Source organism: Adelges cooleyi, unplaced genomic scaffold, assembly GCF_023614345.1.
Source record: "Adelges cooleyi isolate 19-005CV unplaced genomic scaffold, UGA_ACOO_1.1 ACOO_flye_CR_arks_rails_tigmint_CR_PRNA_381, whole genome shotgun sequence".
Lineage (NCBI taxonomy): Eukaryota > Metazoa > Arthropoda > Insecta > Hemiptera > Adelgidae > Adelges > Adelges cooleyi.
In genome coordinates, this window is record NW_026096058.1 from 808,618 (window position 1) to 821,599 (window position 12,982).

Below are 12,982 nucleotides of genomic sequence, written 5' to 3' on the forward strand. Positions count from 1 at the left end.
GTCCCGTAAAACAAGAAATTAATAATATTAGCCAAGAGGTAGAACAAAAATAAATGCTCCATTAGAAAAAGTACATAATATATTAAAGAAAAAAAGTTATTACATAAATTCAATTTTGAACATTTCTATAGTTAAGTCTTTAGAGCAATCAAGCTTTAAAATTAATAACAAAATAATAGTAAAAAAAATAATTATTTTGTACATTTCATTTAAATAAACTATAATTTTATTCTATTTTATTATCTACTTTGGACGACCACGTTTACCAGTATTTCCTTTTTTAGATTTTTTATTAGCATCTGCCGCTGCTTTAGCTTGTTCCATCTAAAAAAAAAAACCGTTTTGAATAAGTTATTATTTTAACAATACTAATAATACATATACTTAAAGTTAAAATGTTTAATACCAACCAAGTAAAATTTGACATGAGCGTATGAATAGTTTTTTTATTTATGTTTTCTAACGTAATAAACAATTTTTTTTTTTTGAATTTACCTTGCGTTTATTAGGTGTTGTAGAAAATGTAAAAAATGAATCCAATCTACCCTGAGTTGTGCCAGATCGAGCTTTAATTAATTTCTTTGCTCCATTCCTTACACGATCTTCACTAAAAGCACGGTCTCCACACAAATAGGCGACTAGACCGTCTTCGTCTGGATCGGTCCACTTCAACTAAAACAACGTAATAATTAATTTTAAAATGGAATTATTCTTATAAGAATGAGAAACAAAAAAATCCAATAAACTTAAGCGCTCACCTCGATCGTTTCTGGATCAGCAACTTCGGGCTCTATGAATAATCGCCTAGCTTCTTTGAAAGGCCAATCTTCAGGCACTTGATATTTTTTTTGATCGAGGTTTTCCAGTATATTTTCCAGCGACTTATATTGTCTCATTAATTCTATAGCTCTTTTAGGTCCAACGCCTTTAATGCTATTGCAATAATCGCATCCTAACAGTATACATAAATCAATGAACTAAAAAAAAAAAAAAAAAACGAATAACTAACAAGTTAAAAGTAAATATAAATAAAAATACATTAATGAACATACTTCATTTCTGGTCATCCCCATTCCTTCTAATACAGAATCATACTGGAATTCTTGAATTGGCATTTTTCTCGCTTCACTAAATGTTAAATGCCGTAACAACACCGGGGAACCAAAAGTCAGAGCATCCATGTCCTCCGTTGCAGTAGCATACACTTTTCCTGCTTTGACCATTGCAGCACATTGGGCTTCTGCTTCACACGGAGCCTAATCATTTGTGAACAAGTTAATTAGAAAATAGATATTAACTCTGGTCAAAACGCATTTAACAATTGGTTTTTACGCTATTGATATTAGATGTTAATATCCAAAAATATAATTATTGGATATTATTAATGTGCAATTAAAGTATCAAGTAAATAAAAAAGGTAGGTTATTATTATTAAAATGATTTACTTCAATAAAAGGTACGCCCATAAGTTTCAATAGATCTTTGCATTCTTTGGTATGGACCGATGTCACTTTTACTAATCTTTTACTGAATTTATCAATTTCAGTAGTATCACCTAAATAAATAAATAGAAAATTATAATAAAAATATATAATGTTATAATTACAATAAAATGCATTTGATAACGTAAATCAGACTTATTTATAAACAAAAAAATTTACCGAGTACTATTGAGTTCATTATGTTTTCAAAATTTGCTATTATACTGTAACTGTGATTGAGTAATTTAATAGAGCCTCCATAAACACTTAGGATGAACTTTAAACAAGTTACCGTTTCTCCAAACTTTTAAGTCAGAAAAATGTAATATTGCATTTGTACTATCTTTCAGTTTATAGTTGGTATAATACATAAAGAAGTAATGTTACCTGCTTCTTCTGCTTTTTCTAGAGCTTTCTGAGCTTCTTCTCGCCGTTCAGTACGCTTTTCAAGTTCAGATGACTTCATTTGAGGTGGTTTTCCGTCAAATACATATACTGGCTTGATGCCATTCTCTATTAGTCTTATAGTACGATAGAATGTTCCCATTAAATGACTAAAAAACAAAAAAGAGTTATGTTAGCAGTCACATAATGATCATAGAGGCTTATTTAGGACCATCACCACTGCCTCTTCCAAAGCGATTTCTAAACATTTGGTAAACAACAAGTCGTGACTCTGCGAAAGAAGGACGACAAAGCTCCTATTAAATTGACGTTTCCTCACTAGTCAAAGGAGCTAGAAATAGTGAGTGATCACACAATGTCTGAGATAGATATTTTAATTTCCAAGAACAAAATGTATAATTAGGTGTGTCATAATTTACCTGGTGGTTTCTCCATCGACAGAAGTTAATTGTGCTCCCTCACTGCGTACTGCTATTAAGAACTGATAAAGACTCATGGAAGCGTCAATAGCAATTTTTCTACCTAAAAAACCGTGACGATAAAATGCCAATTGATAGCTAAAATTCAAATAAACGGATTTTATTTCTTACCAAAATGGTTTTTGATTTCATTTTCTCTTATAGCGTTCGGAGCCACGTCCGCTATGAGTTTAGCTAGTCCTGTAATTCCCATGACAATGTTAAATTATTTTTTAAAAACTTTTAATGTTTTGACGCTGGTAATAGAGCGGAACAGTTAAAACACCAGCCTAAGACCTAAACACAGGTCGCAGAACAATTTGCTACTTTGCAGTTTGCTATAAACGCTACTTAGTTTTTTTCCTTCTTTATCTTTGAACACAAACGCCTTGAGCACGATGATAATTTACGCGGGAAAAAAGTACTGGCCCATGGAAGAAAGAATAATAATTTTGTGGTTATGTTAATATGCATTGATTAAGTATACTTAATGAAAATTACACTGCATACTATATTCTATTACGATGACAAAAATGTTTTTCATCATCAAATTTGTTTGGATTATTTTTTGGCCATAGTAAAAAGTATTCTTGATTTTTTTTTGGAAACTTCAGTTTTTATCATTATTTAAATTTAAATAGTATCTTCGGACAAAAAAAAAAAAGATTAAAAATCAGTTTCTTATGTAAAATAATCTCAGATTTCCGAAACAAAATATTGGTTTCTATATTCGTATAAAAGAAAGTCATTAAAATTGAGTTTATATTCTGAAAAGTTGGTTTTTCCGTGTTGCCCAAAATTTGAGAATTTTTCTAATATTTTTTCAGAAAGCTGAGATAATTATTTTACAAAAAATGTGTAATTAAATAAAAAAGTGAAATTTCGTAGAAAAGTCAAAAAAGCGAAAAATTATCTTAGTTTTACGCATAATTGTTTCAACTATTTCAATTACTGTGATAGTTTTTCGATTTTCCTATGAAATTTCTCTTTTTTTTTGTTTTACTGAGCCCATTATAATAGGCTCATATATCACGTGTAATTTGTTTAGTTTCTCTTCTGGTTATCCTTTGATAATATTCAAAAAATAATAAAAACAAAAATGTTAAAATCCAAAATTGCAAAGGTTCAAATTTTATATTCTATTGTTTGCAGAATTATTTCTTTAAACGTTATTTACAAAATGCCGAATCGTTCGGAATAATTGTGAAATTTTAAATTTATTTTCATTGTTCCATAACAACAAACACATTAATATAGTTAATACAAATTTTAATTTTAAATATAATAGTAATTTCCACTCTAATCTGTTCTGGCAATCTTTTTTAAGTTATATTATATTATAATTTTGCATTGTTATACAATAAGGAAAACAGCGACAAATTGGATATTTTGAATAATATTTTATTAACTTATGTACATCCCTACATAATATTATAAAACGTAACGTCCTTTGTTATGTACCTATTCAATAATTTGTTACGTGAATCCATTTTTAAAAAAAATAATTATCAAAAATATATATAAATAGATGGTCGTTGCTATTCGACGATTAAAAAAGTTTTGTAATTGAAGTGAGGCCTCTTTAATTGGAGCTTAATATTAAATTTTAGCATAGATTTATTTACGACTTACGTAACAATATTTTATCGAAAGACGAGACGTTAAAAAAAATCACACATCAATATTTTTTTCTTAGTATATTTATATACTAAGAAAAAAATATATTATTATTATTACTGTAGATTTGTAATATAGAACAATGTAAAAATCCACGACATAGATGTGGACGGTGACAAATTATTTTCAGGAAAATAGTAAATAGTAATTCAATTTTTCAAAATTAGTGCCCCCTCTATAGCAACCAAAATTATTTACAAATCTCAGACACAACTGAATTTGTAACTTGGTCAATTGTATCTTGTTCATACAAAAATAACCCGTTTCAAATACTGTTCTTGTGAACATTTGGCATCTGTTGTTTTTGGAACGCGTTTCTTCTTAGCATTTTTTTAAGTATAAATGACCAGTTTTTAATAATTATCGTTTACATAATAATTGTTACCGATTAATATTTAGGTAATTAAATGAGATTGGACGCGGATATATATATATATATATATATTGTCTATATTGATAACTGTATTTGTTTTTCTAATTATAGTTTTGTTTTAAATCACTTAATATATTAATACATTTCTTAGACAAAGGTGTTTGCACTATATGCGAGTAAATATTGTATAAGAGACGTGTACAGGAAATTTAAAAGTAAACAGCATAAAAAGTTTAGGGAATAAATGTAAATATTTATTCAAGTAGGTACCTTACTAGTACAGTAGCTTTAGACTGCCGTTGTAAATTGTATGCATTAATATTTTATGAATTGACTGTTAGAGAGGAAATGAGGTTGAACATTTGACTCTGTGCATATGCAAATAGTAACCCTTATTAAAATAGCAGAGTATTTTTTAACAAATACGAAGGTCATTATGTCAGATTACACTATGGGTTAAAAATTTCAAACGAACAAAATATGATAATTGAAATTACAATAGACTCTTTAAATATTCATATTCGCGTTATATATAAGTTGCTATAAAACTATTATTATATAGAATTGCGAGTGACTGTATCAATATAAGCATTTAGAACGCCAGAAGTCGACCATCATGCTGTACAAAGATATTTTCAAGCAAAACTGACGTGCCAAAATTTTAAATAATAATTAGGTATTTATTTACCTTTTTGACATGATTCCTTTTGTTTTTATTTAAAATGTTGAGGGTATTTTTTGTACATAAGGTCTGGTAAACTGGACCTCTCTCTCTAAAGTGTGTAACTATAAAATGCGAAAAAAAAAGTTTTGGCGACATCCACTAAAAAAAAAGTCGAATAAGTGACTACCAAACATTTTATAAAATAAATACCTACTATTGATTAAATTAAGATTATATGTCAAAAATAAGGGCTGTGATAGTGTGATAAATAAAATGAACTACTAATAAAATAATTTCAATAATTTACCAATAAAATATAAATACAATCTAATTTAGCCCTAAATTAAATGTTGGCCAAAAATTATTACCTTTGCCATTGATTATAAGTAACTATTTATAATCAATGTCTTTACTAAACACTTTAACATGGATATGTTTTTGAAAACGCATAGTTTCAATACATAACTCAATTTTTTTTTTTTTTATAAAATTATATTATACTTGAATATTATAAAAACTGTATTTCACTGTTGCTAGCGCATGGTTTTTTTTTCTCTACTAATTGTCTAATGAGTAATGCCTATAACCTATAGAAATAATGAAAGTAGGTACCTACGATTTAAAAGTACAATAAGTATTTGAAATTAATTAACACGCGGGTTTATGTTCTCATGCATTGTTGTCCCATTTCAATTTACCCGCAATAATAAAATAAATTATTATCCATTACTAAAACCGTAGGTATAAACAATAAAACTCGTTGAATTTAAAGTTTACAATTGATTTTGCACTTAATATTAATATAATTAGTTAATTAAAATACCAATTACCACTACATGGTCATAAAACATGTTAACAATGATAATAAACTTTCAGTTAAAGGGCCTCTACACTAGCATTTATTAAGGCGCATTGTATAGGCAATTATTTACTAAAACTTAACATTAAGCTAAAATGTTTAAACTTACATGTTACCATAGTAAAAAAAAATCTATTTTGATATTTAATTTTTTTATAACGCATGCAGGATCTATTTTTGTAAAAAAACATACGTTTCTACTTCGAACAGAACTTACCTAAAAATACTCCGATTTTAGTTTTGAAAAAAATTTGAATTAGATCAATTTTAAATTATTACTCATTTGCTAATATAATTAACGACAAGCTAATAGCGCATTAAAATATTATCTTGATACCATTTTTATTTTACTAGTTAAAGTACTTTTATTCGATAAACATTTCAATTTCAAAATTTAAATTAAGTAACTCTTTTAGCGAGTATTAAATGGGTTGGTTCAAATTTCGGTTTTTTTTATATTTTAAAACTGGCACCCCCCTCGATTTTTGAATTATCTTTAAAAACGTGCATATTTCAACTGATTTGAACTAATAATTTCTTTTATTAGAATTTTATTGAAAGGATACAATTAGGAAAATACTTCTCGACACTTTTGATATTCTAAACATTTACAATGTTATATAACAAATATTTGAATTTAAATCATTGATTTTAACATCTTTTGACAATAATATTGGTATTTCGAAGGCTTTGTGGCACATGTTCATATCGTTCAATTCTGTGAAAATTTAACATACTCACGTTTTTTAAAGAAAATAAAAAAAATTGAGCTGGTTGCTAGTTTCAAAATAGAAGAAAATTTATTATCTAAGAGCTGAGTATTCACACTATTAAAACTATTGTTTTACTTTAGTCGGGGGGTAGCTTTCTTAAATTTTTTATAGTCTACTCTACGCAGATAATTACACTTGGTGAGAATTATACACGCTTACATTGTATGCATATTTAAAAAAAAAAATTAATTACGCATTAACAATTAGTATATAATCATTCTCAATTCACACTCATAATTTATTTATGCATAAATCATGATATTTTTTATTAATAATACATCATTATTATGGTTATAGCAATGTGTAGCTATTGACCATTGTATTCAAAATGATATATTATATTTAATATGGGTCGAGTTGATTCTCATATTTTTAATTAACAATTGAGGAAAACTGTGTGAACATTTTATTATGCACCTGTCCCGGTCAAACGGCACCCGACACACAAAAATGTATTGACAGATAACAATAATTTTAATTTAATGTAAATACAACAAAGTTAATCAAATCAAACAGTGGTAAAGCGGGAAACTAAAAATTAGTTAAGGGGTAAGAGTTCTAAAAAAAAAAAATGTTTATTGATGTTACATAATAGTATCTACATTAGATAAAAAAAACTTTAAAATAAATATTTGTATTTATGAAATAATTATTTCTATACTGTTATACTGTAGTTATTTATTTGGTTATTAAATCCATATTAGTCATTAGAGAATGGTTTGACAATTGTTAAAGTAAATACAATTTTTTATGTTTGGTTTAATTGTGTAACCAGGGCCGTATTTAAATTTTTATATAATTAATGCATATAGTTAAGGCATATAATTTATACCCCCCCCCCCCCAATTACCAGTATTACCACTTATTTCATCCATGATCCAGATTCTTTAATATTTTCAATGTTCGTAATATGTATTTCAATATTAAAATCTAACAGTTAATAAATGAAAACCGTTAAATAATTAAAAGAAATTAAAAGTTTTTTTTATACAACAAATTAACATGATAAAATACAATACTAAAAAATATAACATTTATCTTACTTGATTATTTGCGAAATCTTAAATTCTAGGAGTTAGTTGTGATTCAATGTTTAGAATTGCCAGTGCATTTAGTCTATCAGTGTGTAATGCGTTTATTTTTTTTTTCATTGCTTTTTTAAAATTAATTTCACTTAAATATTTTGCCGCCCCTTAGACATGCACCTCCCCTAAGTATGGCCCTGTGTATAACACATTAACATGTTATAAAATTAAAATTTAATATAGCTCAATTTTATGACATGATATTGTAACAATGCAAATAGTTGTTACCACTCTTGACCCAGGCAACGAAATATAAACACGGTTTAGAAGAAAAAAATGATTAACAAAATTACGGAAAGTAAAAAAAAAAACAAAAATAATTTAAGGGTTTAAAAGGCCTAAAATGCTGCTAAAATAAATCAAGAATAAATTCAAAAATAATAAACTAAAAATTTAGCACCTATTTCACAACTAATGTAGTTTTAATTTAGCAATTGCCATTTGACAAAACAACATTTCTATTTAATTATTACGATTTAAAAGGTAGTGATTGGGTTTGGGTCTAAACGCGATAGATCATTATTATTACTATAGGCTGTGCATAATATTATAATATATTATTGTACACTGAAGCAGTTATGTAGCAGCCAAGTACATTGACATTATTTACTTGTTTTAACCTAAGATTTATACAATTTAGTTTAATACACACTCGTGTAGGTATACATAAATATCACAACTCACAAGTGTATATATGAAAGGTAACACGTTTGCATTAGGTACCCAGCAAGTAACCTGATTAGTGATTCATTAAAACGGCCGTTTTAACGAGCATGGAGTCGGTTTATATGTCTCATGACATGGTTAAATATATTTTAATATCAAAAATTACAAACCCGTAGGGCCAGTATATCTGTTTTATTTCTGTAGTGAATTTAGCGACTCCATGTATTATAATAATACCGATACAACATAAACATATATATATCTAATCGAAGGACATAGGTAACGAGTGTGCGGCCGAGTCCTATTCTTTATTTCTGTTAATGCGTGTGCCCGATTTTGTGTTTTACGCAAAGCAAAAAAAAAAAACTGTGTACCCGGAGAAAATCACAAGAAAATGCATGAAAGACCTTCAATAAAATTAATACGGTCAAAAACAATATGTTCCTGTATACCGGTTTACCCGTACTGCAGTAACATTTTGTTGTGTATTATTAGGAAATCCATACACATATTTGGTAACGAGCCCAAGCGAATAACTGATTAGTGATTATTGGAGGATATTGACAGTGTACAGTACTGACCACAGTTATAAGTGACAATGTTACGTTGTAAGTGTACATACATATTATGTACAGCCATAATGTTGTTTGTGAGTAATTGTATTTTTTAAATTTTTTTTTTAAAACAAAAGTCGGCAATTGCCTACAATTACTACACTATGCCTACATGGGTCGTTTAATTATTATTGAATTAAACTATTTACGAACTTAAACTATTTTAGGTACTTTGTTAATGTATAACGCAATTCATTATAAATGCTATACCTACTATATGTGCAATGCAGCTATATATAAATATAAAATGGATTTTCTATACTGCGTAGGTACATTATGAATTAGGATAATGCTATAAACTCGAAACAAATTCAGTAAATTAATTGTTTAGTTTCCATTCCTTTTTTTTTGAGACCCTGCTGATTTTTGCACTTAAATTTAATAAGTACAATACGAAAACACGTTTTATGAATTATAGTTAAAAACGAAAACGTTATATACTCATATAAATCTAGTAGGTAGTAGTTGAACATAAATGATTACACACTGAAACGCTAACCACTTAAAACACAAAATTACAACTTCAATAAAAAACTACTATAAAATTAATTTCAGTCTAGCCATAGAATGAACGTATCATTTTTTTAACAATCCGGTTGATAATGTAGGTTAAGTTGATATCACCATTAACAAGACCGTGGTTGATACATGGTTGCCAAAATCGGATATCTATGTAAGTTTAATCTATATCCTAGTCCAACACACTAATCCATAGACCATAAAATAATGTATATACCGGAAAGGCACAACGCAACGTCGTATTATGGACAATTTGTATTAAAACTAAAAATATTTGTCATGTTTTTTTTTTTTAATTTTCCATATTGAACTAAAGTTGTAAACGGGAATCGGTGGAGTTGATGATTTAAAATTGGTCGTATATTGTGCGGTCAATAATTAATTGATAAGTTCGAACTCCCGACCCTGTGCTGCCGTTGGACAAGCGCCAAACCGACGGATACGGCCATTGAGAATAAACCCTGGAAAGCATATCAACCATAAGCACATGCGCAATGTAAGTACAGTAAACCCCATTATACCTCGTGGCCAACTATAACCCTTGAGGGTGGAGCTTTGCTTCCGCTATGGAAGCAAGGTTGTAGGCACTCGGATACTTTTTTTTTTTTATACTATCGCATACTTATAATCTGTATTATGTGTACAATAATTCAAATAAGTATACAAGGCTTGGCGACTTAAATGAAGTAGGAGCGTTCAGTGACGCAACGTTCATAAGTATGGAATTTTGATGTTTTATGTGGTGTGGATTTTCTTATTGTGTCGAGAAGATCACTGGGCCATTTTCGTTTAAAGCGACGTGGTGGGTTATCAGGATGAGTAAGGGATGATCATTTTAATATTAGTGGGTTATAGTGATTGTAGGTACTGTTGACATTTTTAGACCGTTTTGTAAAGTTAGGTTGCTCACATACCATGGGGCATAAGTAATGAAGCGAAAACTTATTGACTGGAAAGACTGAAGGATTTTCTTACTAGAATTTTTAGCTGGATTTGGATTTCGTAAGTCATAATTAGTCTTAAGTTTTATATGATTAGATAAATTAAATTTTTTTCACCTAAGTGGATACGCTCGCTCGGGGACTTATATATTTTAATGTTTATAGCATGAGTACACGCATCACCCATTATCCATGTAACTTGTAAGTTATATGTATAAAACTAACTCCGAAGTATATGTAACCAGTATATTCAGGAAGCGGTTAAAGCCTATAGATAATTAGATAAATATTAAACGTCTGGTTGAGCTACTTAATATCAGAAAATTAATTAGGTATACTAGGCATTTGCATGGGTGGGTTAACGATTAACCTGACTTAGAAAAAAAAGTACACAAATACTGTTGTTAGGCCACGACGTGACGCCACATAGTTCCAATTCCATAACACAATTAATTATATTATTTTTTTTTATAATCCTACATAATAAAATACATATTTGCATATAAATTCTGAATTTCATAATTTATAAGTTTCCTACGCATTTCTAATTCGTCATTGTGCATGCAATTTTTCTTTTAATTGTTTGCGTGAGAACTTTAAAAAAAATATATTACTCAAGGTAATGACACTGCTATGAATATTAAATTTAAACGCAGAAAAAAACCGCTCTAATTAAATTTATTAATTATTCATACTTTAAAATACGAACGACACCATATGCAAATCATCATATAACATGTTTATCAATGTTTTATACCTACTCCATACAGTTTTATTTTTTGGGGTTCTGTAAACAATAATTACAAATAAATAAAAAAAGCGACAAACATTTTAGGCCAAAGTTTCAAGTATACTTTTTATTATTTAAAATTTTGAACAATACTTATTTCTGAGATTGAATCATATTACAAAAGCCATTAATTTTTTTAGGAAACTATAGTGAAATTTATAAAATGTCTTACTCGGCAATTAAAAAATTATAAAATATTTCCTAGATACGGGGAAAAAGTACAAAACTACATTAATTAAGAATTAAGAAAGTAAATTTAATTAAGTATTTATTATTTTATAGTAGTTTTCAATGTAAAAAAAATTAGCACATTTCTATTAGTATTATTTTTTTTTTTATAAATAACGAATTTATTTCAAGTATTTTCGTTTCGATGACATACATATTTTTTCAAAACTATAATTTATTATTGTTTTTCATCTATCATTTTAGCAATAAACGAAACCCGATAGTACTATGCAGTGCATCTTAATAATATATGCATTATTGTTGTTGTTCGATTGTGGCCTATACTTATACAAGTATACCTACTGTGTATAGAGATGCACTAGCGTCGTTGTTGTCGTGCCATCAGATAACAGACGCAGCCCGAGCACATCCATACCGTTGTGAAACGGCCCTGGAGTGAGAAAAATAAGAATCATAATATAATATAGTACAATTAATGTATACACATATATAAAAGTATTGCGAACGTCGTTTTTTCATTATTCTATTCATTGACAAATAATAATAATAATAATAATAATGACGATATAATTTTGTCACACACGCTTGCAATCGCGTTAAGGGGTGACCAATTATCGGTATATAATAATAATATATTATAACATTATAATAATTGTTTTCTAGCCCGGACCCGGCACTTATCCGCTGGCGCGCGACCGACGACTATAGTGTAAGTACAATAAAAAAAAAATAAAAAAAAGGCCGAGGCGTTAGAGAATATAACAGCATCATCTTGTATTCTACTTATATACAGGTGGAATACATGTGTGTGTGTGTGTGTCCGCAGATTTATTTGGTTATTATGTTACGCGTCTGGAGAACAAATCGCACAATAGAATTTCGAAGCGATAAAAAAAAAATCTCCTGTAGTTCATAGCTATTATACTATTATATCGGCGAGCCGCTGCAAGTACAGTTATATTGCAATTCACCTAAGCCCACTTGAAACCGCGTGTAATAGATAAATGAGCGACGGCCTTTAAGTTTGATGACTACTTGAAAATTTCCCATTTCCACCGGGGTGTAACGTAAAACGTTCTTGTACCTATTACTTATGATCTACAGCTATAATGAGTGACCGATACATATATAGTAAATAAAGAACATCTGATACTCTGTTATAATATTATGTTAGCTAGAAATAAACGAACGGCGCCAATTGGTAAATTTAAGTTTTTGTAGACTTTCAGGCGCAAAGTAAAGTAAATATTCCAATAGTTTTTACTTAGTGCCATCCACTTGTGGTATTCAAAGGCGATGCTATAGAACATATTATTATCAAAACGGTATAACATGATATGCATAGTGTATTATCGTCACCGTCCAAAAATTTTAATGGAACTCGAAAGCATTATCCACGTTAACAATTTTTTTTTTATATGGTCGTTAAAAGTACATAAAAAAAGTAACCAAGACCTAAATAGATATGTGTTTCGTTAAATTGAGTTC

General features: G+C 28.6%; 1 protein-coding gene across 1 annotated transcript; it reads right to left on the minus strand.

The window, feature by feature from the left end:
- Nucleotides 1–105: 105 nt before the first annotated feature.
- Nucleotides 106–2,715, minus strand: LOC126841343 (flap endonuclease 1). Its single transcript, XM_050577758.1, has 8 exons — nt 2,477–2,715; nt 2,306–2,408; nt 1,869–2,035; nt 1,446–1,555; nt 1,053–1,256; nt 759–977; nt 496–672; nt 106–324 (listed from the first exon to the last, which is right to left on the minus strand). The coding sequence occupies exons 1-8, from the start codon at nt 2,556–2,558 to the stop codon at nt 244–246; spliced, it is 1,143 nt and encodes a 380-aa protein (XP_050433715.1). The 5' UTR covers nt 2,559–2,715; the 3' UTR covers nt 106–243.
- Between the last annotated feature and the right edge of the window lie 10,267 nt (nt 2,716–12,982).

Bases quoted from the DNA above. Each gene is read 5' to 3' on its own strand.
- LOC126841343 (XM_050577758.1), bottom strand. From the start codon at position 2,558: ATGGGAATTACAGGACTAGCTAAACTCATAGCGGACGTGGCTCCGAAC. The intron at 1,257-1,445 runs GTAAATCATTTT...ACAAATGATTAG, and splicing joins TGGGCGTACCTTTTATTGAA to GCTCCGTGTGAAGCAGAAGC. The intron at 325-495 runs GTAAATTCAAAA...TTTTTTTTTTAG, and splicing joins CAACACCTAATAAACGCAAG to ATGGAACAAGCTAAAGCAGC.